At 54.5% G+C, this 27,027-nt stretch overlaps 1 protein-coding gene across 2 annotated transcripts in view; it reads right to left on the reverse strand.

Annotated features, from left to right (window-relative positions):
- The window catches only part of plekhh3 (pleckstrin homology, MyTH4 and FERM domain containing H3), a 52,517-nt gene extending 33,762 nt beyond the window's left edge, over positions 1 to 18,755 (reverse strand). For both annotated transcript variants that reach the window (XM_073071835.1, XM_073071833.1), the window contains exons 1-5: positions 18,417 to 18,755; positions 5,238 to 5,281; positions 5,000 to 5,088; positions 4,235 to 4,429; positions 1,825 to 1,982 (exon numbers count right to left, since the gene is read on the reverse strand). In XM_073071835.1, coding sequence (XP_072927936.1) covers positions 1,825 to 1,982; positions 4,235 to 4,429; positions 5,000 to 5,088; positions 5,238 to 5,281; positions 18,417 to 18,542 — 612 coding nt within the window. In that variant the 5' untranslated portion in view covers positions 18,543 to 18,755. The remainder of the gene's footprint in view (positions 1 to 1,824; positions 1,983 to 4,234; positions 4,430 to 4,999; positions 5,089 to 5,237; positions 5,282 to 18,416) is intronic.
- Positions 18,756 to 27,027: the final 8,272 nt, after the last annotated feature.

Below are 27,027 nucleotides of genomic sequence, written 5' to 3' on the forward strand. Positions count from 1 at the left end.
AGCAGAGGGTGAGATCCATCAGAGCCCATCGTACAGAGGGCAGCCGGGCCCCTACCCGGGCCAGGGGGACAACCTGCCAGGGAGAGCCTGGAGACGGGACACAAGAGCGGACAGAGATCGTAGAAAAGTACAGCACAGGAACAGGCTCTTCAGATGTGCCGATTCAATTAAATTAGTAATCTAACGTTGCATTTAGTGCCAGTGTTTCTTCCTCCCAATGGTGATGAGGATCAGACCTTTCATTGCTGTCGAGTTACTCATTTCAGTCAAAGGAGTGTCTGGTCCACAGACAGTGACAAGGGAGAGAACGGTGAGGGGGGAGGGTGAGGGAGAAGAGTGAGGAGAGTGGGGGGAAGTGAGGGGGAGAGTGAAGGGAGGACAGTAGGGGAGAGGGAGGAGGGTGAGGAGGAGAGAGGGGGATTGTGAGGGGGGAATGATAGGAAGACTGAGGGGGTAGTGGAGGAGAGTGAGGGGGAGCGTGATGAGGAGATTGGGGAGGGAGAGTCGGGACAATGAGGGGAAGAGTGAGAACGGTGAGGAGGGAGAGTGATTCCCACGGTCTGTGATTCCCCGGTGATTCTGATCGTCTGTCCCACAGGCTGTGAATCAAGAACCTACCTGAGGCTCCGCTCACCCCGTCGACTGGACAACAGCTCTTCACATCGTGACCCTGTACGTTGTAGAGTTTGGAAAGACTCTGTGTACTGAGGTGGGGAATTTCCACCCAGTAGGCGTAAAGAAAACTTTGGGCACGTTGGCCTTCATAGATCAAAGTATTGGGTCCAGGATGGGGGTGGTGTGTGTGTGTGTGTGTGTGTGTGTGTGTGTGTGTGTGTGTGTGTGTGTGTGTGTGTGTGTGTGTGTGTGTGTGTGTGTGTGTGTGTGTGTGTGTGTGTGTGTGTGTGTGTGTGTTGTTTGTTTAGGGGGGTGGTGGTGCGTGTTTACCGAGCGCTCTCCAACACAATCCGTTGGGACTTCATTCCCTGGAGTGTAGCAAAACAGAGGGAGGTGTGATGGAGGTCTGCTCAGTCGTATCACTGAGGAGTGTGGGAGGACAAAGGGATCTTCGGAAGTGTCGTCACAGGTAGACAGGGCTGCAAAGAAAGCTTTTGGCACGTTGGCCTTCAAAAAGCAATGTACTGAGTACAGGAGCCGGGGCGTTACGTTGACGGTGTATGAGATATTGGTGAGGACTAATCGTTCACAGTTTTGGTCACCTACCTACAGGAAAGGTGTCAACGAGGTTGAAAGAGTGCAGAGAAAATTTACAAGGATGTTGCCGGGACTTGTGGACCTGAGTTCCAAGGAAAGATGGAATAGGTTAGAACTTCATCCCTCGGACATGGACGATTCAGAGGAGATTTGATAGAGATGTAGAAAATTATGAGGGGTATAGAGGAGTCTGGGAGAACAAAAGGACCTTTGAAAGTGTCGCCACAGGTAGACGACACTTATCAGGGGCATAGATAGGGTAAAGGCAAGCAGGCTTTTGCCATGGAGGTCGGGTGGGACTGCAACTAGAGGTCATGGATTAAGGGTGAGAGGTTTAAGGGGAACACGAGGGGCAACTTCTTCACTCAGAGGGCGGAGAGAGCGTGGAACGAGCTGCCAGTGGAAGTGGTGCGTGCGAGCTCGACTTCAGCGTTGGAGAGAAGTTTGGATGGGTACATGGACGGGAGGGGTGTGGATGCCCATGGTTCCGGTGCAGGTCGATGGGAGCAGGCAGGTTCAGCAAGGACTAGATGGGCCGAGGAGCCTGTTTCTGTGCTGTGCTTTACCGTGGCTCTGAAATCAACGGGGACGTACGCGTCATGAGAAGATTACCTCGATGTCCCTGATGAGAAGCGAGGTGGGGGTCTGGACGGGAGCTTTGCTGCTGATGACCCTCTGTACGGCCTGTGTCCACTGAATGCACTCGCTTAACTTTTTGGTGTAGAGCTCGTAGTGATTCTTCCGGCCGTAGACTGTGATGTTCCAGTACCCTGAAAGGAATTGTGAGGTGCCCCTTACTCGACCGACGTGGACTGGCCGCGGCTGGGAGATGGAACGCGAGGACCGGCGGCGAACGACGGCGTCAGGTGGGGAAGGGGGAATTTCGGAGATTCGATGGGAAGTTGAACAGCAGAGCCCCAACCTGCCGTTGTGCTACGTCCCCGAGAGTGTAGAAGTGGGAACAGAGAGGAATGATTGTCCGCTTAAAGGGCTGGAGCTGGGGGAGGGGGGTCGGTGGTGGGTTTCTTAATGCTTTTGGTGCACACGCCGGTCCTCATTGAGGGACCAGAGGTGGAAAGGGTGAGCAGTTTCAAGTTCCTATATCTCCGAGGATCTATCCTGGACCCAACGTATCGACGCAGTTACATAGTCGGGGAATTCAGGGTTACGGGGAAAAGGCAGGTAGGTGGAGATGAGTCCGTGGTCAGATCAGCCGTGGTCTTATTGAATGGCGGGGCAGGCTCGATGGGCCGGATGGCCAACTCCTGCTCCTATTTATGTTCTTATTAAGTCAGTGGTGACATTTCACGAGGAGTCTGAGGAGATCTGGCTTGTCGTCGACGACTCTCACCAGATGTGTGTGTCTCTGACTGGCTGCATCATTGCCTGGTGTCGGGTGTTGGGGGAGGGCTCCTGCACAGGATTCAGAATCAGGTTCATTATCACCGGCACATGTCGTGAAATTTGTTAACCTGACGGCAGCAGTTCAATGCAATGCAGGATAATATCGGGGAAAAAACAGAATTACAGTAAATAAGTGGCGCAGAACTGGAAATAAAAAAATTAGTCAGGTGGTGTTCATGGGTTCAATGTCCATTCAGAAATCGGATGGCAGAGGGGGAGAAGCTGTTCCTGAATCGTTGAGTGTGTGCCTTCAGGCTCCTGTACCTCCTCCCTGATGGCAGAGGGGAAGAAGCTGTTCCTGAATCGTTGAGTGTGTGTCTTCAGGCTCCTGTACCTCCTCCCTGATGGCAGAGGGGAAGAAGCTGTTCCTGAATCGTTGAGTGTGTGTCTTCAGGCTCCTGTACCTCCTCCCTGATGGCAGAGGGGAAGAAGCTGTTCCTGAATCGTTGAGTGTGTGTCTTCAGGCTCCTGTACCTCCTCCCTGATGGCAGAGGGGAAGAAGCTGTTCCTGAATCGTTGAGTGTGTGTCTTCAGGCTCCTGTACCTCCTCCCTGATGGCAGAGGGGAAGAAGCTGTTCCTGAATCGTTGAGTGTGTGTCTTCAGGCTCCTGTACCTCCTCCCTGATGGCAGAGGGGAAGAAGCTGTTCCTGAATCGTTGAGTGTGTGTCTTCAGGCTCCTGTACCTCCTCCCTGATGGCAGAGGGGAAGAAGCTGTTCCTGAATCGTTGAGTGTGTGTCTTCAGGCTCCTGTACCTCAGGAACAGCTTCTTCCCCTCTGCCATCAGATTTCTGAATGGACCCGTGAACACCACCTCACTACTATTTTAAGCACTACTTATTTAACTATTTAAAATAGAGAGAGTGCAGAGGAGATTTACACGGATGTCACCTGGACTGGGGAGCATGCCTTATGAGAATCCATTGAGTGACCTCGGCCTTTTCTCCTCGGAGCGACGGAGGATGAGAGGGTGACCTGATAGAGGTGTACAAGATGATGAGAGGCATTGATCGTGTGGATAGTCAGAGGCTTTTTCCCCCAGGGCCGAAATGGCTAACACGAGAGGGCTAAGTTTTAAGGTGCTGGGGAGTAGGTACAGAGGAGATGTCAGGGGTAAGTTTTTTACTCAGAGAGTGGCGGGTGAGTGGAATGGGCTGCCGGCGACGGTGGTGGAGGCAGATACGATAGGGTCTTTTAAGAGACTCCTGGATAGGTACGTGGAGCTTAGAAAAATAGAGGGCTATGCGCTAGGGAAATCCTAGGCAGTTTCTAGAACAGGTTACAGGGTCGGCACAACATTGTGGGCCGAAGGGCCTGTGATGTGTTGTAAATTTCCTGTAATTTACGGTTTTAATTATCGTGCATTGCGAAGGGCCGCCACTGCAGAACAATAAATTTAGCGGCAGATTCTAAACCCGATTCTGATTCTGACACATCGGGATTTTTTCTGGGCCGGTGGTGAGTTGTTTAATCAGGGAAATTTGGATGGCAACCAACTTCCTTATCAGGAGGTGTGATCGTGCTACCGGCGAAGGATTTGCATCAATGCCGTGCCACCCCAGCCCCGTGACGGCCACACCGGAGGTCTGGGCTGTGGGACTCCTCGGCGGAGGCTCTACCTGTCCTTCTGAAGCAGCTGCTGTCGGCTCCCCGGATCGAGCACAGGCTGGTGAGCACCATGGAGCCCAGCCGCCGGGCGCTGGGCGTGTTGCTGCTGTAGACGTCCAGCGAGTCCTGCGTGAGCACGAACCAGCGTTTCCGAACCCGTGGCCAGGGCACCTTCGTGCTGGTGGGCAGCTGCAGGAAGAGCCAACCTGGGAAAGGCAGGAACGCCGGTCAGTGCCCGGAATTCCAAGCAGACCCTCTTAATCCCGGCTTTCTCAGAGTCCTCTCGCCTGCCGCTGTTTCTAGAAGCACACCTGCATTCTTGGCACCCGTTGCCTACCACCACCTTCTTGCCCCACAGAGAACTCCACAGTCGACCTTTCAGGCCAAGACCCCTTCATCGGGGGGGGGGGGGGGGCACTGAAGTCGGAATAAGCAGGCAGGGGGTAGGAGGGGAAAGAGGACAAAGTGACAGGTGAGACCAGGTGAGGGGGAAGGTGGGTGGGGTGTTAAGAAGATCGGAGGGAGATGAATAAAGACGAGATTTATGCTGATGGGTGCCCGCCGGCTGATACAGACACACTGGGACAAATGGCCTCTTTTCATGGTTCACAGTTATGTGTCTGAAACTCTAGCACACTGGGACTTTGGATCTGGGGGCACTGGGCATGGATCACAACAATCTCTGGTACACTGGCACCCTGGGGCACTGGGAGCTGACTCCTGCCCTGGCTCCTCACTACCTCAGTTGAAATAGCGATAGAAATCTCAACCCTCACCTTGGATGACGACGTCCCCTTTCACAATCACCGAGTCTCTTTTCGCTTTCTGGTTGATCAGACGTCTCATCTCCTCCGGAGGTTCTGGACTGAATCAAAATATTTAAGTTTTATTGAGGCCGGATTGGATTTCGGAGGAGAAAAATCACGCGGACTTCCCAAGGAAGAGGACACAGCCAGCCCCCGAGCCCAGCCCCCTCTGGGCTGGCGGCCTCTGGTGCTGAAGGTCGATTCTTACCTGTCCTGGCTCTCGGGGTCCCCCATGCTCTGATCGGAAGAAACCTGCGGCAGGAAAAGATTCACCATCAGAGCGAGAGTGACAGAGTCCGGCCACGGCCGAGGGACCACGGGTGTGAGGGCCAGCAGAGAGTGACGGAGACTGGGGAAGGCCGAGGGAGGCCGACCACGGGTGTGAGGGCCAGCAGAGAGTGACGGAGACTGGGGAAGGCCGAGGGAGGCCGACCACGGGTGTGAGGGCCAGCAGAGAGTGACGGAGACTGGGGAAGGCCGAGGGACCACGGGTGTGAGGGCCAGCAGAGAGTGACGGAGACTGGGGAAGGCCGAGGGAGGCTGACCACGGGTGTGAGGGCCAGGAGGTGTGGGCCAGGGATCAGGGACCCCAACCATTCAGGACATGCCCTGTACTTGCTGCTGCCATCAGGAAGGAGGTACAGGAGCCTCAGGACCCACACCACCAGGTTCAGGAACAGTTATTACCCCTCAACCATCAGGAAGGAGGTACAGGAGACTCAGGACCCACATCACCAGTTTCAGGAACAGTTACTACCCCTCAACCATCAGGAAGGAGGTACAGGAGCCTCAGGACCCACATCACCAGGTTCAGGGACAGTTATTACCCCTCAACCATCAGGAAGGAGGTACAGGAGCCTCAGGACCCACACCACCAGGTTCAGGAACAGTTATTACCCCTCAACCATCAGGTTCTTGATGACTTCACTTGCCCCATCACTGAACTGTTCCCACAACCTATGGACTCACTTTTCAAGGACACTTCATCCCATGTTCTCGATATTTATTGCTTATTCATTTATTATTGTTGTCTTTGTGATTGCACAGTTGGCTGTTTGCCGTTCTCTGTCGCGTGTGGTCTTTCATCGATTCTATCGTGTTTCTTTGTAAATACGGTGAATGCCCACAAGGCTATGAACATCAGGGGTCACACCGACATAAACCTGCTTTGAGTTTAGTCCGTGTCCGTAAGATATGGCCAGCACGTTTCGTCATGGTGATCCAGTTCCCTCTCAACCCCAGTCTCCTGCCTCCTCCCCGGACTGTGGGCTGCCGAGAGTGGGAATGTGGGGCGGAAAGCACGGGGAACATGGGAACGTTAAAGGGCTATGGATGTCGGGTCGGCGAACCGATTGGCACAGTGTTGCGGTGGGCGACCCGGGTTCGGTCCCGACTCCCACCCGCTCCCTGTGACCGCACGTCAGGGTTCCGGGTCTCATCGGACGCAGGCCCTTCAGCCCACAAGCTTGTGCTGACCCTCTCAAGCCAAGTTCACTGTCTTCTGCCCGTACAGATACACGACGGAACAAAACAGGTGCACCCACACAATGCATACCACGCACAGCACACTAAACAAAATATTACCACAGATAACTTAACAAAACGCCATTCAAAAATACATGTAGCGCACCGGCACAGGTAAACAGTAAACAGCTCGCTGTCCTGTCGACGAGACCCCGGTGGTGGCTGGGAATTCATCCGTCTCCCAGCCCGGGGGAAGAAGCTGTCACCCAGTCTGACAGGCCCAGTCCTGATGCTCCTGTACCTCCTCCCTGACAGAGAGATGGTGGGGTGGGTGGTGGTGACGAGACCCCGGTGGTGGCCGGGAATTCATCCGTCTCCCAGCCCGGGGGAAGGAGCTGTTCCCCAGTCTGACAGTCCCAGTCCTGATGCTCCTGTACCTCCCCCCGACAGAGAGATGGTGGGGTGGGTGGTGGTGACGAGACCCCGGTGGTGGCCGGGAATTCATCAGTCTCCCAGTCTGAGGGAAGAAGCTGTTACCCAGTCTGACAGTCCCAGTCCTGATGCTCCTGTACCTCCTTCCTGACAGAGAGATGGTGGGGTGGGTGGTGGTGACGAGACCCCGGTGGTGGCCGGGTATTCATCAGTCTCCCAGCCCAGAGGAAGAAGCTGTCACCCAGTCTGACAGGCCCAGTCCTGATGCTCCTGCACCTCCTTCCTGACAGAGAGATGGTGGGGTGGGTGGTGGTGACGAGACCCCGGTGGTGGCCGGGAATTCATCAGTCTCCCAGCCCGGGGGAAGAAGCTGTCACCCAGTCTGACAGGCCCAGTCCTGATGCTCCTGCACCTCCTTCCTGGGTCAAAGAGATTGTGGGATGGGTGGTAAGGATCCTCAACAACGCTCCCGGTAAATGTCACAAATAGTGGGTAAGGGAGACCCTGGTCATCCTCTCGGTCTTTACCGTTCTCTGTAGGGTCCTGTGGTCCGATGCCTCGCAGCTTCCGTACCTCACAACAATGCAGCTGGACAGGAAGCTCTCTCTTGTCAGAATCGGGCCTTGCCCTGCCCAATCTCCCCACAGCACATAGACGATGCTTATCTATAATTTTAACCTAAATTTAGATCAACCCAAACTTTTCCCCTCTCGAACAACACACCCAAAATACTGGAGGAGCTCGGCAGGTCAGGCAGCATCTCTGGAAATGATCAAACAGTCGACGTTTCGGGCAGATAGGGTGGGAGTGGATATTTGGGAAATTTACCAGGAGCAGATTCACCAGGATGCTGCCTGGATTAGAGAGGGTGCAGAGGAGATTCACCAGGATGCTGCCTGGATTAGAGAGGGTGCAGAGGAGATTCACCAGGATGCTGCCTGGATTAGAGAGGGTGCAGAGGAGATTCACCAGGATGCTGCCTGGATTAGAGAGGGTGCAGAGGAGATTCACCAGGATGCTGCCTGGATTAGAGAGGGTGCAGAGGAGATTCACCAGGATGCTTCCTGGATTAGAGAGGGTGCAGAGGAGATTCACCAGGATGCTGCCTGGATTAGAGAGGGCGCAGAGGAGATTCACCAGGATGCTGCCTGGATTAGAGAGGGTGCAGAGGAGATTCACCAGGACGCTGCCTGGATTAGAGAGGGTGCAGAGGAGATTCACCAGGATGCTGCTGGGATTAGAGAGGGTGTAGAGGAGATTCACCAGGACGCTGCCTGGATTAGAGAGGGTGCGGAGGAGATTCACCAGGATGCTGCCTGGATTAGAGAGGGTGCAGAGGAGATTCACCAAGATGCTGCCTGGATTAGAGAGGGTGCAGAGGAGATTCACCAGGATGCTGCCTGGATTAGAGAGGGTGCAGAGGAGATATACCAGGATGCTGCCTGGATTAGAGAGGGTGCAGAGGAGATTCACCAGGATGCTGCCTGGATTAGAGAGGGTGCAGAGGAGATTTACCAGGATGCTGCTGGGACTAGAGAGGGTGCAGAGGAGATTCACCAGGATGCTGCTGGGACTAGAGAGGGTGCAGAGGAGATTCACCAGGATGCTGCCTGGATTAGAGAGGGTGCAGAGCAGATTCACCAGGATGCTGCTGGGACTAGAGAGGGTGCAGAGGAGATTCACCAGGATGCTGCTGGGACTAGAGAGGGTGCAGAGGAGATTCACCAGGATGCTGCCTGGATTAGAGAGGGTGCAGAGGAGATTCACCAGGATGCTGCCTGGATTAGAGAGGGTGCAGAAGAGATTCACCAGGATGCTGCTGGGACTAGAGAGGGTGCAGAGGAGATTCACCAGGATGCTGCCTGGATTAGAGAGGGTGCAGAGGAGATTCACCAGGATGCTGCTGGGACTAGAGAGGGTGCAGAGGAGATTCACCAGGATGCTGCCTGGATTAGAGAGGGTGCAGAGGAGATTCACCAGGATGCTGCCTGGATTAGAGAGGGCGCAGAGGAGATTCACCAGGATGCTGCCTGGATTAGAGAGGGTGTAGAGGAGATTCACCAGGATGCTGCCTGGATTAGAGAGGGTGCAGAGGAGATTCACCAGGACGCTGCCTGGATTAGAGAGGGTGCGGAGGAGATTCTCCAGGATGCTGCCTGGATTAGAGAGGGTGCAGAGGAGATTCACCAGGATGCTGCCTGGATTAGAGAGGGTGCAGAGGAGATTCACCAAGATTGTGCCTGGATTAGAGAGGGTGCAGAGGAGATTCACCAGGATGCTGCCTGGATTAGAGAGGGTGCAGAGGAGATTCACCAGGATGCTGCCTGGATTAGAGAGGGTGCAGAGGAGATTCACCAGGATGCTGCTGGGACTAGAGAGGGTGCAGAGGAGATTCACCAGGATGCTGCCTGGATTAGAGAGGGTGCAGAGCAGATTCACCAGGATGCTGCTGGGACTAGAGAGGGTGCAGAGGAGATTCACCAGGATGCTGCTGGGACTAGAGAGGGTGCAGTGGAGATTCACCAGGATGCTGCCTGGATTAGAGAGGGTGCAGAGGAGATTCACCAGGATGCTGCCTGGATTAGAGAGGGTGCAGAGGAGATTCACCAGGATGCTGCCTGGATTAGAGAGGGTGCAGAGGAGATTCACCAGGATGCTGCTGGGACTAGAGAGGGTGCAGAGGAGATTCACCAGGATGCTGCCTGGATTAGAGAGGGTGCAGAGGAGATTCACCAGGATGCTGCCTGGATTAGAGAGGGTGCAGAGGAGATTCACCAGGATGCTGCTGGGACTAGAGAGGGTGCAGAGGAGATTCACCAGGATGCTGCCTGGACTAGAGAGGGTGCAGAGGAGATTCACCAGGATGCTGCCTGGATTAGAGAGGGTGCAGAGGAGATTCACCAGGATGCTGCCTGGATTAGAGAGGGTGCAGAGGAGATTCACCAGGATGCTGCTGGGACTAGAGAGGGTGCAGAGGAGATTCACCAGGATGCTGCCTGGATTAGAGAGGGTGCAGAGGAGATTCACCAGGATGCTGCTGGGACTAGAGAGGGTGCAGAGGAGATTCACCAGGATGCTGCCTGGATTAGAGAGGGTGCAGAGGAGATTCACCAGGATGCTGCTGGGACTAGAGAGGGTGCAGAGGAGATTCACCAGGATGCTGCCTGGATTAGAGAGGGTGCAGAGGAGATTCACCAGGATGCTGCTGGGACTAGAGAGGGTGCAGAAGAGATTCACCAGGATGCTGCCTGGATTAGAGAGGGTGCAGAGGAGATTCACCAGGATGCTGCCTGGATTAGAGAGGGTGCAGAGGAGATTTACCAGGATGCTGCTGGGACTAGAGAGGGTGCAGAGGAGATTCACCAGGATGCTGCTGGGACTAGAGAGGGTGCAGAGGAGATTCACCAGGATGCTGCCTGGATTAGAGAGGGTGCAGAGCAGATTCACCAGGATGCTGCTGGGACTAGAGAGGGTGCAGAGGAGATTCACCAGGATGCTGCTGGGACTAGAGAGGGTGCAGAGGAGATTCACCAGGATGCTGCCTGGATTAGAGAGGGTGCAGAGGAGATTCACCAGGATGCTGCCTGGACTAGAGAGGGTGCAGAGGAGATTCACCAGGATGCTGCCTGGATTAGAGAGGGAGCAGAGCAGATTCACCAGGATGCTGCTGGGACTAGAGAGGGTGCAGAGGAGATTCACCAGGATGCTGCTGGGACTAGAGAGGGTGCAGAGGAGATTCACCAGGATGCTGCCTGGATTAGAGAGGTTGCAGAGGAGATTCACCAGGATGCTGCCTGGATTAGAGAGGGTGCAGACGAGATTCACCAGGATGCTGCTGGGACTAGAGAGGGTGCAGAGGAGATTCACCAGGACGCTGCCTGGATTAGAGAGGGTGCGGAGGAGATTCTCCAGGATGCTGCCTGGATTAGAGAGGGTGCAGAGGAGATTCACCAGGATGCTGCCTGGATTAGAGAGGGTGCAGAGGAGATTCACCAAGATTGTGCCTGGATTAGAGAGGGTGCAGAGGAGATTCACCAGGATGCTGCCTGGATTAGAGAGGGTGCAGAGGAGATTCACCAGGATGCTGCCTGGATTAGAGAGGGTGCAGAGGAGATTCACCAGGATGCTGCTGGGACTAGAGAGGGTGCAGAGGAGATTCACCAGGATGCTGCCTGGATTAGAGAGGGTGCAGAGCAGATTCACCAGGATGCTGCTGGGACTAGAGAGGGTGCAGAGGAGATTCACCAGGATGCTGCTGGGACTAGAGAGGGTGCAGTGGAGATTCACCAGGATGCTGCCTGGATTAGAGAGGGTGCAGAGGAGATTCACCAGGATGCTGCCTGGATTAGAGAGGGTGCAGAGGAGATTCACCAGGATGCTGCCTGGATTAGAGAGGGTGCAGAGGAGATTCACCAGGATGCTGCCTGGATTAGAGAGGGTGCAGAAGAGATTCACCAGGATGCTGCTGGGACTAGAGAGGGTGCAGAGGAGATTCACCAGGATGCTGCCTGGATTAGAGAGGGTGCAGAGGAGATTCACCAGGATGCTGCTGGGACTAGAGAGGGTGCAGAGGAGATTCACCAGGATGCTGCCTGGATTAGAGAGGGTGCAGAGGAGATTCACCAGGATGCTGCCTGGATTAGAGAGGGCGCAGAGGAGATTCACCAGGATGCTGCCTGGATTAGAGAGGGTGTAGAGGAGATTCACCAGGATGCTGCCTGGATTAGAGAGGGTGCAGAGGAGATTCACCAGGACGCTGCCTGGATTAGAGAGGGTGCGGAGGAGATTCTCCAGGATGCTGCCTGGATTAGAGAGGGTGCAGAGGAGATTCACCAGGATGCTGCCTGGATTAGAGAGGGTGCAGAGGAGATTCACCAAGATTGTGCCTGGATTAGAGAGGGTGCAGAGGAGATTCACCAGGATGCTGCCTGGATTAGAGAGGGTGCAGAGGAGATTCACCAGGATGCTGCCTGGATTAGAGAGGGTGCAGAGGAGATTCACCAGGATGCTGCTGGGACTAGAGAGGGTGCAGAGGAGATTCACCAGGATGCTGCCTGGATTAGAGAGGGTGCAGAGCAGATTCACCAGGATGCTGCTGGGACTAGAGAGGGTGCAGAGGAGATTCACCAGGATGCTGCTGGGACTAGAGAGGGTGCAGTGGAGATTCACCAGGATGCTGCCTGGATTAGAGAGGGTGCAGAGGAGATTCACCAGGATGCTGCCTGGATTAGAGAGGGTGCAGAGGAGATTCACCAGGATGCTGCCTGGATTAGAGAGGGTGCAGAGGAGATTCACCAGGATGCTGCTGGGACTAGAGAGGGTGCAGAGGAGATTCACCAGGATGCTGCCTGGATTAGAGAGGGTGCAGAGGAGATTCACCAGGATGCTGCCTGGATTAGAGAGGGTGCAGAGGAGATTCACCAGGATGCTGCTGGGACTAGAGAGGGTGCAGAGGAGATTCACCAGGATGCTGCCTGGACTAGAGAGGGTGCAGAGGAGATTCACCAGGATGCTGCCTGGATTAGAGAGGGTGCAGAGGAGATTCACCAGGATGCTGCCTGGATTAGAGAGGGTGCAGAGGAGATTCACCAGGATGCTGCTGGGACTAGAGAGGGTGCAGAGGAGATTCACCAGGATGCTGCCTGGATTAGAGAGGGTGCAGAGGAGATTCACCAGGATGCTGCTGGGACTAGAGAGGGTGCAGAGGAGATTCACCAGGATGCTGCCTGGATTAGAGAGGGTGCAGAGGAGATTCACCAGGATGCTGCTGGGACTAGAGAGGGTGCAGAGGAGATTCACCAGGATGCTGCCTGGATTAGAGAGGGTGCAGAGGAGATTCACCAGGATGCTGCTGGGACTAGAGAGGGTGCAGAAGAGATTCACCAGGATGCTGCCTGGATTAGAGAGGGTGCAGAGGAGATTCACCAGGATGCTGCCTGGATTAGAGAGGGTGCAGAGGAGATTTACCAGGATGCTGCTGGGACTAGAGAGGGTGCAGAGGAGATTCACCAGGATGCTGCTGGGACTAGAGAGGGTGCAGAGGAGATTCACCAGGATGCTGCCTGGATTAGAGAGGGTGCAGAGCAGATTCACCAGGATGCTGCTGGGACTAGAGAGGGTGCAGAGGAGATTCACCAGGATGCTGCTGGGACTAGAGAGGGTGCAGAGGAGATTCACCAGGATGCTGCTGGGACTAGAGAGGGTGCAGAGGAGATTCACCAGGATGCTGCCTGGATTAGAGAGGTTGCAGAGGAGATTCACCAGGATGCTGCCTGGATTAGAGAGGGTGCAGACGAGATTCACCAGGATGCTGCTGGGACTAGAGAGGGTGCAGAGGAGATTCACCAGGATGCTGCCTGGATTAGAGAGGGTGCAGAGGAGATTCACCAGGATGCTGCCTGGATTAGAGAGGGTGCAGAGAAGATTCACCAAGATGCTGCCTGGATTAGAGAGGGTGCAGAGGAGATTCACCAGGATGCTGCCTGGATTAGAGAGGGTGCAGAGGAGATATACCAGGATGCTGCCTGGATTAGAGTGGGTGCAGAGGAGATTCACAAGGATGCTGCCTGGATTAGAGAGGGTGCAGAGGAGATTTACCAGGATGCTGCTGGGACTAGAGAGGGTGCAGAGGAGATTCACCAGGATGCTGCTGGGACTAGAGAGGGTGCAGAGGAGATTCACCAGGATGCTGCCTGGATTAGAGAGGGTGCAGAGCAGATTCACCAGGATGCTGCTGGGACTAGAGAGGGTGCAGAGGAGATTCACCAGGATGCTGCTGGGACTAGAGAGGGTGCAGAGGAGATTCACCAGGATGCTGCCTGGATTAGAGAGGGTGCAGAGGAGATTCACCAGGATGCTGCCTGGATTAGAGAGGGTGCAGAAGAGATTCACCAGGATGCTGCTGGGACTAGAGAGGGTGCAGAGGAGATTCACTAGGATGCTGCCTGGATTAGAGAGGGTGCAGAGGAGATTCACCAGGATGCTGCTGGGACTAGAGAGGGTGCAGAGGAGATTCACCAGGATGCTGCCTGGATTAGAGAGGGTGCAGAGGAGATTCACCAGGATGCTGCCTGGATTAGAGAGGGTGCAGAGGAGATTCACCAGGATGCTGCTGGGACTAGAGAGGGTGCAGAGGAGATTCACAAGGATGCTGCCTGGATTAGAGAGGGTGCAGAGGAGATTCACCAGGATGCTGCCTGGATTAGAGAGGGCGCAGAGGAGATTCACCAGGATGCTGCCTGGATTAGAGAGGGTGTAGAGGAGATTCACCAGGATGCTGCCTGGATTAGAGAGGGTGCAGAGGAGATTCACCAGGACGCTGCCTGGATTAGAGAGGGTGCGGAGGAGATTCTCCAGGATGCTGCCTGGATTAGAGAGGGTGCAGAGGAGATTCACCAGGATGCTGCCTGGATTAGAGAGGGTGCAGAGGAGATTCACCAAGATTGTGCCTGGATTAGAGAGGGTGCAGAGGAGATTCACCAGGATGCTGCCTGGATTAGAGAGGGTGCAGAGGAGATTCACCAGGATGCTGCCTGGATTAGAGAGGGTGCAGAGGAGATTCACCAGGATGCTGCTGGGACTAGAGAGGGTGCAGAGGAGATTCACCAGGATGCTGCCTGGATTAGAGAGGGTGCAGAGCAGATTCACCAGGATGCTGCTGGGACTAGAGAGGGTGCAGAGGAGATTCACCAGGATGCTGCTGGGACTAGAGAGGGTGCAGTGGAGATTCACCAGGATGCTGCCTGGATTAGAGAGGGTGCAGAGGAGATTCACCAGGATGCTGCCTGGATTAGAGAGGGTGCAGAGGAGATTCACCAGGATGCTGCCTGGATTAGAGAGGGTGCAGAGGAGATTCACCAGGATGCTGCTGGGACTAGAGAGGGTGCAGAGGAGATTCACCAGGATGCTGCCTGGATTAGAGAGGGTGCAGAGGAGATTCACCAGGATGCTGCCTGGATTAGAGAGGGTGCAGAGGAGATTCACCAGGATGCTGCTGGGACTAGAGAGGGTGCAGAGGAGATTCACCAGGATGCTGCCTGGACTAGAGAGGGTGCAGAGGAGATTCACCAGGATGCTGCCTGGATTAGAGAGGGTGCAGAGGAGATTCACCAGGATGCTGCCTGGATTAGAGAGGGTGCAGAGGAGATTCACCAGGATGCTGCTGGGTCTAGAGAGGGTGCAGAGGAGATTCACCAGGATGCTGCCTGGATTAGAGAGGGTGCAGAGGAGACTCACCAGGATGCTGCTGGGACTAGAGAGGGTGCAGAGGAGATTCACCAGGATGCTGCCTGGATTAGAGAGGGTGCAGAGGAGATTCACCAGGATGCTGCTGGGACTAGAGAGGGTGCAGAGGAGATTCACCAGGATGCTGCCTGGATTAGAGAGGGTGCAGAGGAGATTCACCAGGATGCTGCCTGGATTAGAGAGGGTGCAGAGGAGATTTACCAGGATGCTGCTGGGACTAGAGAGGGTGCAGAGGAGATTCACCAGGATGCTGCTGGGACTAGAGAGGGTGCAGAGGAGATTCACCAGGATGCTGCCTGGATTAGAGAGGGTGCAGAGCAGATTCACCAGGATGCTGCTGGGACTAGAGAGGGTGCAGAGGAGATTCACCAGGATGCTGCTGGGACTAGAGAGGGTGCAGAGGAGATTCACCAGGATGCTGCCTGGATTAGAGAGGGTGCAGAGGAGATTCACCAGGATGCTGCCTGGACTAGAGAGGGTGCAGAGGAGATTCACCAGGATGCTGCCTGGATTAGAGAGGGTGCAGAGCAGATTCACCAGGGTGCTGCTGGGACTAGAGAGGGTGCAGAGGAGATTCACCAGGATGCTGCTGGGACTAGAGAGGGTGCAGAGGAGATTCACCAGGATGCTGCCTTGATTAGAGAGGGTGCAGAGGAGATTCACCAGGATGCTGCCTGGATTAGAGAGGGTGCAGAGGAGATTCACCAGGATGCTGCTGGGACTAGAGAGGGTGCAGAGGAGATTCACCAGGATGCTGCTGGGACTAGAGAGGGTGCAGAGGAGATTCACCAGGATGCTGCTGGGACTAGAGAGGGTGCAGAGGAGATTCACCAGGATGCTGCTGGGACTAGAGAGGGTGCAGAGGAGATTCACCAGGATGCTGCTGGGACTAGAGAGGGTGCAGAGTAGATTCACCAGGATGCTGCCTGGATTAGAGAGGGTGCAGAGGAGATTCACCAGGATGCTGCTGGGACTAGAGAGGGTGCAGAGGAGATTCACCAGGATGCTGCCGGGATTAGAGAGGGTGCAGAGGAGATTCACCAGGATGCTGCTGGGACTAGAGAGGGTGCAGAGGAGATTCACCAGAATGCTGCCTGGATTAGAGAGGGTGCAGAGGAGATTCACCAGGATGCTGCTGGGACTAGAGAGGGTACAGAGGAGGACAGGTTGAATGAGCTCGGGTTTTTCTCTTTGGAGCGAAGGAGGATGAGAGGAGACTTGATAGAGGTCTAGAAAATGAAAAGAATGGAGAGTCTGCGACTTTCTCCTGGGGTGGAATGGTCTAAAGCGAGCGGGCATAATTTTAAGGTGATTGGAGGGAAGCGTAGTGGTGGGGGGGGGTGGGTGTTTATTACACAGAGGGTGGTGGGTGTGTGGAACTCACTGTTGGGGGTGGTGTGAGAGGCAGGCACACTCTGAGCATAGAATGTAAAACAGTGCAGTGCAGGTACAGGCCCTTCAGCCCACAATGCTGTGCTGAACCAGATAAATCAGACACCCAACTCGTCCTACCCGCTGCCCACATCCCTCCATTCATGTGCCTATTGAAACGCCTCCAAAAAGCCCCTAACGTATCGGCCTTCACCACCAGCCCCCGGCAGCTCATTCCGGACACCCACCGGTCTCTGAGTAAAAAATAATGTCTTTAAAAAAACCCTTTGAACCGACCCCCTCTCACCTTCAATGCCTGCCCTCTGTTATTAGACATTTCAATCCAGGGAAACAGATACTCCCTGTCCACTCTATCTACGCCTCTCATAAACTTATAAACCTCGATCAGATCTCCCCTCGGCCTCCGGCGCTCCGGAGAAAACAAATCGAGTTTGTCCAGTCTCTCGTGGTAGCACGCGCCCTCTGAACCAGGTGACACACACACTGGAGGAGCTCAGCAGGCCAGGCAGCGTCTGTGAAGCAGATAGACAGGCGAGGTTTCGGGACTGGGCCGGAAACGGTGCCTCTCCGTGGGCGCTGAGCCCCCTCCCGTGTCTGCGATCATCTTCAGCACCTTCTCCGAGGCCTCGGCGTTCTTCCACGGGCTGGCCGGGACTCCCAACGCGGCCTAACTCCAGTTTTACCAAGCTGCAACCCAGCCTCCTGGCGTCAGACCCTTGAATAACGAAGGCAAGCATGCCCTATGCCTTCTTAACCGCCCTATCGACCAGCGTGGCCACGTTTATGGCTGTGGACCCCACGGTCCCTCTCCTCATCTTCCAGCACCTCACTGGAGGACCATTCCTCCGCCCTGACCTTCACCCTGAATACTAAACTGAGGACCAAGAAAAGCCGTCTTCCTGAAACCCTGGAGGGAGATATTTAACAGACTCTTAGGCTTGGGCTGGCAGAAACAGAGGCTTATGTCTGGGGTGTAGGGGGAGAGGGTAGAGCCTCAGGTGAGGGGGGCTTGTCCTGTCCATTCTGGGGGTATAACTGGAAACTCAGCCTCTCAGCTGCGGCTCCACGCGACAGCTTCGACGGGCGGGGGGGGCCTCATACCCTGGCGGGATGGGGACGTGCCCTGTGAAATCAGCCCTGGCAGACTACGCGGGTGAGACCCAGCGGCCAGGAAGGCGGTTCTGTGACGCCCCGTGGAGAGCGAGGGGCGCGGCGGGGCAGGAACAAAGCCGCGGTCGCCCACTGCGACCAGGGAAGACCCCAGTTTCTGTGACCTTGTCCGCACCGCCGGACCCGGACTTCGCCGCTCGAGAGAGCCAAACTGCCCCAGTGCAGTGGCTTCTGCCCTTTAAAAAAAAAACCCTCCTGTTAACCGCCAGACATGCGGGAGAAGAGGGTTGGGTTGATCTGGCAGTGTGTTAAAGGGCCAGCACAACACTGTGGGCTGAAGGGCCTGTGCTGTGCCGCGTTTGCCCTCCCTGCCGCCGACCCTCCGCCTCGGTGGGAAGGAGGCAGGTTGCGGACGGCTGCCGTCTCTGTAAGGAGAGGCCGTGCGCACAGCTGGGGAGGTCGCGATGGGCATTTGTAAACACTGCTTTAGGCCAGCACCGCAGTTTTGGGGAAGGGGAGAAGAGGTCTTCCCGACCTATCCGGGTACGCAGCCGGCTAGTTATGCCAACGGCAGGGCCACTCTCTTCGGGACCACGGTTTTGAGGTCATGAATAGTGAAAACAGAGACGGTACTACTGGAAAAGCACGGCTCAGGAGGACACGGCAACTGTGGGAGCTGGGGACCAGTATCATCAGCGCGACGGGCCGAAGGGGTTAACCCGTTCCCGCACCCCAGCGCACTCACCGTCCGGACTGGCTCGCGCTGGACCTCCACCAGCTCCTCTGCAGTTTCGGCTTCCCCATAGTCCCGGCCCAGCAGGCTGAATCCTCTCCGGCAGCACAGGAGCCAGCACAGACCTGGCACAGGCATCGGGATGTGGGCCTCGCTCCCGGGCTGGCCGGCCAGCTCCTCTCCTCCACGCCCGTCCTCAGCGGGGTCTGGCGCTGGGGCGGCGAGGGCGGGTGTGTGGCTCCCGGTTTCACTGGGAGCAGAGAGAGGCAGGGAGAGAGAGAGAGAGAGAGAGAGAGAGAGGCAGAGAGCAGCACCCTCCACACCGGCACTGGTGCGTCAGCAAGCAGAAACACAGGCAACACCCCCTGGCTGCTTGCATCATGAGGCCACTGGCACTGGGCCAGGGGTGAGGAGGCGCCCTGGCACTGGGCCAGGGGTGGAGGAGGGGCCCTGGCACTGGGCCAGGGGCGAGGAGGAGCCCTGGCGCTGGGCCAGAGGCGAGGAGGAGCCCTGGCGCTGGGCCAGAGGCGAGGAGGGGCCCTGGCGCTGGGCCAGAGGCGAGGAGGAGCCCTGGCGCTGAGGGAAATGTGAGGGAGTACAGTTGTGATTTCCCCTGAAGCGAAATTTAAAGGTTTTCTTCGCTTTGAACTCAGAACACTGCAGCACAGAAAAGGCCCTTTGGCCCACAAAGCTGTGATGAACTAATTAAATAGGAGCCTCAGGACTCACACCAGCAGGTTCAGGAACAGCTAGATAGATAGAGATAGATAGATACTTTATTCATCCCCATGGGGAAATTCAACTTTTTTTCCAATGTCCCATACACTTGTTGTAGCAAAACTAATTACATACAATACTTAACTCAGTAAAAAAATATGATATGCATCTAAATCACTATCTCAAAAAGCATTAATAAAAGCTTTTAAAAAGTTCTTAAGTCCTGGCGGTTGAATTGTAAAGCCTAATGGCATTGGGGAGTATTACAGCTATTACCCCTCAACCGTCAGGGTCTTGAACCAAAGGGGATAACTTCACTTGCCCCATCACTGAACTGTTCCCACAACCTATGGACTCACTTTCAAGGACTCTTCGTCTCGTGTTCTCGATATTTATTGCTTATTTTTTCATTATTATTATGATTTTCCTTTGTATTTGCAGTTTTCTGTCTCCTGCATGGGTTGAACTCCTACGTTGGTGCGGTCTTTCATCGATTCTGTCGTGGTTCGTGGGATTTATCGAGAATGCCCACAAGAAAATGAATCTCAGGGTTGTGTGTGGTGACATATCTGTATTTGATATTCATAGTTCAGAGTAAATTTATTATCAAAGTACACGTACATATGCACCAAATACAGACTTAAGATTCATTTTCTTGCAGGTATTTACAGAAAATTAAACAATAACAGTTATGAAAAACTGAAGAGATGGATGACCACACTGACCACTACGCAGTGACCATCACACTGACCACTGCCCAATGACCATCACACTGACCACTGCCCAGTGACCATCACACTGACCACTACCCAGTGACCATCACACTGACCACTGCCCAGTGACCATCACACTGACCACTGCCCAGTGACCATCACACTGACCACTACCCAATGACCATCACTCTGACCACTGCCCAGTGACCATCACACTGACCACTGCCCAGTGACCATCACACTGACCACTGCCCAATGACCATCACACTGACCACAACCCAGTGACCATCACACTGACCACAACCCAGTGACCATCACACTGACCACTACCCAGTGACCATCACACTGACCACTGCCCAGTGACCATCACACTGACCACAACCCAGTGACCATCACACTGACCACTACCCAGTGACCATCACACTGACCACAACCCAGTGACCATCACACTGACCACTACCCAGTGACCATCACACTGACCACTGCCCAGTGACCATCACACTGACCACTACCCAGTGACCATCACACTGACCACAACCCAGTGACCATCACACTGACCACTGCCCAGTGACCATCACACTGACCACTTACCCTCTGACCATCACACTGACCACTGCCCAGTGACCATCACACTGACCACTGCCCAGTGACCATCACACTGACCACTACCCAATGACCATCACACTGATCACTACCCAGTGACCATCACACTGACCACTGCCCAATGACCATCACACTGACCACTGCCCAGTGACCATCACACTGACCACAACCCAGTGACCATCACACTGACCACAACCCAGTGACCATCACACTGACCACTGCCCAGTGACCATCACACTGACCACAACCCAATGACCATCACACTGACCACTGCCCAATGACCATCATACTGACCACTGCCCAGTGACCATCACACTGACTACTGCTCTGTCACTATGACACTGACTGCAGACCAGTAACCACGGTAATGACCACTACACAGTGACCATCACATTGACCACTGCCCTGTGACCACTGACCAGTGGCCATCTCACTGACCACAACCCAGTGACCATCACACTGACTACTGCTCTGTCACTACGACACTGACTGCAGACCAGTGACCACGGTAATGACCACTACACAGTGACCATCACATTGACCACTGCCCTGTGACCACTGACCAGTGGCCATCACACTGACCACTGCCCAGTTACCACGCCTGTGACCACAGTAATGACCATTGTTCAGCACCATGGCACTGACCATTTCCTAGTGACCATGGTATTGATTGCTGACAAGTGACCATAATAATGACCACTTCATAGTGACTATCACACTGACCACTGCCCAGTGTCCTTTACACTGACCACTGACTGAAAATCAGACCGACCAGTGCCCAGTGACTATGGCACTAAGCAATGCCCAGTGACAATCACACTGACCATTACCTTGTGACCACAGCACTGACCATCACACAGACTATTGCCTAGAGACCATCACACTGTCCACTGACCAGTGACCACGGTAATGACCACAGTAATGACTGCTGTTCAGCGCCATGGCACTGACCATTGCCCAATGACCATGGTATTGACTGCTGACTAGTGACCATGGCAACCACCACTTCCCAGTAACCAGAGTACTGACCACTGCCCAGTGACAATAGTACCGATCACTGCACTGACCACTGGCAAGTGACAATAGTACCGATCACTGCACTGACCACTGGCAAGTGACAATAGTACCGATCACTGCACTGACCGCTGCCCAGTGACAATCACTGCACTGACCACTGCCCAGTGACAATAGTACCAATCACTGCACTGACCACTGCCCAGTGACAATAGTACCGATCACTGCACTGACCACTGCCCAGTGACAATCACTGCACTGACCACTGCCCAGTGACAATAGTACCAATCACTGCACTGACCACTGCCCAGTGACAATAGTACCAATCACTGCACTGACCACTGCCCAGTGACAATCACTGCACTGACCGCTGCCCAGTGACAATAGTACCGATCACTGCACTGACCACTGCCCAGTGACAATCACTGCACTGACCACTGCCCAGTGACAATCACTGCACTGACCGCTGCCCAGTGACAATCACTGCACTGACCGCTGCCCAGTGACAATAGTACCAATCACTGCACTGACCACTGCCCAGTGACAATAGTACCGATCACTGCACTGACCACTGCCCAGTGACAATAGTACCAATCACTGCACTGACCACTGCCCAGTGACAATAGTACCAATCACTGCACTGACCACTGCCCAGTGACAATAGTACCGATCACTGCACTGACCACTGCCCAGTGACAATAGTACCGATCACTGCACTGACCACTGCCCAGTGACAATCACTGCACTGACCACTGCCCAGTGACAATAGTACCGATCACTGCACTGACCACTGCCCAGTGACAATAGTACCAATCACTGCACTGACCACTGCCCAGTGACAATAGTACCGATCACTGCACTGACCACTGCCCAGTGACAATAGTACCGATCACTGCACTGACCACTGCCCAGTGACAATAGTACCGATCACTGCACTGACCACTGCCCAGTGACAATCACTGCACTGACCACTGCCCAGTGACAATAGTACCGATCACTGCACTGACCACTGCCCAGTGACAATCACTGCACTGACCACTGCCCAGTGACAATAGTACCGATCACTGCACTGACCACTGCCCAGTGACAATAGTACCGATCACTGCACTGACCACTGCCCAGTGACAATAGTACCGATCACTGCACTGACCACTGCCCAGTGACAATCACTGCACTGACCACTGCCCAGTGACAATAGTACCGATCACTGCACTGACCACTGCCCAGTGACAATAGTACCGATCACTGCACTGCCCACTGCCCAGTGACAATAGTACCGATCACTGCACTGACCACTGCCCAGTGACAATAGTACCGATCAGTGCACTGACCACTGCCCAGTGACAATCACTGCACTGACCACTGCCCAGTGACAATAGTACCGATCACTGCACTGACCACTGCCCAGTGACAATCACTGCACTGACCACTGCCCAGTGACAATAGTACCGATCACTGCACTGACCACTGCCCAGTGACAATAGTACCAATCACTGCACTGACCACTGCCCAGTGACAATCACTGCACTGACCACTGCCCAGTGACAATAGTACCGATCACTGCACTGACCACTGCCCAGTGACAATAGTACCGATCACTGCACTGACCACTGCCCAGTGACAATCACTGCACTGACCACTGCCCAGTGACAATAGTACCGATCACTGCACTGACCACTGCCCAGTGACAATAGTACCGATCACTGCACTGACCACTGCCCAGTGACAATAGTACCGATCACTGCACTGACCACTGCCCAGTGACAATCACTGCACTGACCACTGCCCAGTGACAATAGTACCGATCACTGCACTGACCACTGCCCAGTGACAATAGTACCGATCACTGCACTGACCACTGCCCAGTGACAATCACTGCACTGACCACTGCCCAGTGACAATAGTACCGATCACTGCACTGACCACTGCCCAGTGACAATAGTACCAATCACTGCACTGACCACTGCCCAGTGACAATCACTGCACTGACCACTGCCCAGTGACAATCACTGCACTGACCACTGCCCAGTGACAATAGTACCGATCACTGCACTGACCACTGCCCAGTGACAATCACTGCACTGACCACTGCCCAGTGACAATAGTACCGATCACTGCACTGACCACTGCCCAGTGACAATCACTGCACTGACCACTGCCCAGTGACAATAGTACCAATCACTGCACTGACCACTGCCCAGTGACAATCACTGCACTGACCACTGCCCAGTGACAATCACTGCACTGACCACTGCCCAGTGACAATAGTACCGATCACTGCACTGACCACTGCCCAGTGACAATCACTGCACTGACCACTGCCCAGTGACAATAGTACCGATCACTGCACTGACCACTGCCCAGTGACAATAGTACCGATCACTGCACTGACCACTGCCCAGTGACAATAGTACCGATCACTGCACTGACCACTGCCCAGTGACAATCACTGCACTGACCACTGCCCAGTGACAATCACTGCACTGACCACTGCCCAGTGACAATAGTACCGATCACTGCACTGACCACTGCCCAGTGACAATCACTGCACTGACCACTGCCCAGTGACAATAGTACCAATCACTGCACTGACCACTGCCCAGTGACAATAGTACCGATCACTGCACTGACCACTGCCCAGTGACAATCACTGCACTGACCACTGCCCAGTGACAATCACTGCACTGACCACTGCCCAGTGACAATAGTACCGATCACTGCACTGACCACTGCCCAGTGACAATCACTGCACTGACCACTGCCCAGTGACAATAGTACCGATCACTGCACTGACCACTGCCCAGTGACAATCACTGCACTGACCACTGCCCAGTGACAATAGTACCGATCACTGCACTGACCACTGCCCAGTGACAATAGTACCGATCACTGCACTGACCACTGCCCAGTGACAATCACTGCACTGACCACTGCCCAGTGACAATCACTGCACTGACCACTGCCCAGTGACAATAGTACCGATCACTGCACTGACCACTGCCCAGTGACAATCACTGCACTGACCACTGCCCAGTGACAATAGTACCAATCACTGCACTGACCACTGCCCAGTGACAATCACTGCACTGACCACTGCCCAGTGACAATAGTACCGATCACTGCACTGACCACTGCCCAGTGACAATCACTGCACTGACCACTGCCCAGTGACAATAGTACCGATCACTGCACTGTCCACTGCCCAGTGACAATCACTGCACTGACCACTGCCCAGTGACAATAGTACCGATCACTGCACTGACCACTGCCCAGTGACAATAGTACCGATCACTGCACTGACCACTGCCCAGTGACAATAGTACCGATCACTGCACTGACCACTGCCCAGTGACAATCACTGCACTGACCACTGCCCAGTGACAATAGTACCAATCACTGCACTGACCACTGCCCAGTGACAATCACTGCACTGACCACTGCCCAGTGACAATAGTACCAATCACTGCACTGACCACTGCCCAGTGACAATCACTGCACTGACCACTGCCCAGTGACAATAGTACCGATCACTGCACTGACCACTGCCCAGTGACAATCACTGCACTGACCACTGCCCAGTGACAATAGTACCGATCACTGCACTGACCACTGCCCAGTGACAATCACTGCACTGACCACTGCCCAGTGACAATAGTACCAATCACTGCACTGACCACTGCCCAGTGACAATCACTGCACTGACCACTGCCCAGTGACAATAGTACCGATCACTGCACTGCCCACTGCCCAGTGACAATAGTACCAATCACTGCACTGACCACTGCCCAGTGACAATAGTACCGATCACTGCACTGACCACTGCCCAGTGACAATCACTGCACTGACCACTGCCCAGTGACAATAGTACCAATCACTGCACTGACCACTGCCCAGTGACAATCACTGCACTGACCACTGCCCAGTGACAATAGTACCGATCACTGCACTGACCACTGCCCAGTGACAATAGTACCAATCACTGCACTGACCACTGCCCAGTGACAATAGTACCAATCACTGCACTGACCACTGCCCAGTGACAATAGTACCGATCACTGCACTGACCACTGCCCAGTGACAATAGTACCGATCACTGCACTGACCACTGCCCAGTGACAATAGTACCGATCACTGCACTGACCACTGCCCAGTGACAATAGTACCGATCACTGCACTGACCACTGCCCAGTGACAATAGTACCAATCACTGCACTGACCACTGCCCAGTGACAATAGTACCAATCACTGCACTGACCACTGCCCAGTGACAATCACTGCACTGACCACTGCCCAGTGACAATAGTACCAATCACTGCACTGACCACTGCCCAGTGACAATAGTACCAATCACTGCACTGACCACTGCCCAGTGACAATAGTACCGATCACTGGACTGACCACTGCCCAGTGACAATAGTACCGATCACTGCACTGACCACTGCCCAGTGACAATCACTGCACTGACCACTGCCCAGTGACAATAGTACCGATCACTGCACTGACCACTGCCCAGTGACAATCACTGCACTGACCACTGCCCAGTGACAATAGTACCGATCACTGCACTGACCACTGCCCAGTGACAATCACTGCACTGACCACTGCCCAGTGACAATCACTGCACTGACCACTGCCCAGTGACAATAGTACCGATCACTGCACTGACCACTGCCCAGTGACAATAGTACCAATCACTGCACTGACCACTGCCCAGTGACAATAGTACCGATCACTGCACTGACCACTGCCCAGTGACAATCACTGCACTGACCACTGCCCAGTGACAATAGTACCGATCACTGCACTGACCACTGCCCAGTGACAATAGTACCGATCACTGCACTGACCACTGCCCAGTGACAATAGTACCGATCACTGCACTGACCACTGCCCAGTGACAATAGTACCAATCACTGCACTGACCACTGCCCAGTGACAATAGTACCAATCACTGCACTGACCACTGCCCAGTGACAATCACTGCACTGACCACTGCCCAGTGACAATAGTACCGATCACTGCACTGACCACTGCCCAGTGACAATAGTACCAATCACTGCACTGTCCGCTGTCAGGTGACCACAGCACTGACCATTACCCAGTGTCCACAGTAATGACACTGACCATGGACCAGTGACCACAGCACTGACCACTGTCCTGTGTCCACTGTACTGACCGCTTCCCAGTGACCATCACACTGATGACTGCCCAGTGACCACCCCACTGACCATAGTAATGACCACTGCCCAGTGTACATTACACTGAGCACAGCCCAGTGACCACATCAACAACCACTGTCCAGTGACCATCAGGCTGACCACAGCCCAGTGACCTCAGTAATGACCACTACCCAGCGACAGTGGGTTCCAGTGCAAAAGGGTCCCAATCTGGCGAACCCTCGGTCCACGGCATGAAAAGAAGTTTCGGAACCGGTGGGAAAAGGGTTGTGGAGGTTCAGTCACTGTATACGTGTGAGGCGGAGGTGGGGAGCTCTCTGGATGTGGGGGGGATTGGGGGAAACACATCTGTCAATGCTTCCTGTTCCTTTCCCATAACCACCACCCCCCCACCCCCAA

Source organism: Hemitrygon akajei, chromosome 18 (genome assembly GCF_048418815.1).
Source record: "Hemitrygon akajei chromosome 18, sHemAka1.3, whole genome shotgun sequence".
In the NCBI taxonomy this organism is placed as follows: domain Eukaryota; kingdom Metazoa; phylum Chordata; class Chondrichthyes; order Myliobatiformes; family Dasyatidae; genus Hemitrygon; species Hemitrygon akajei.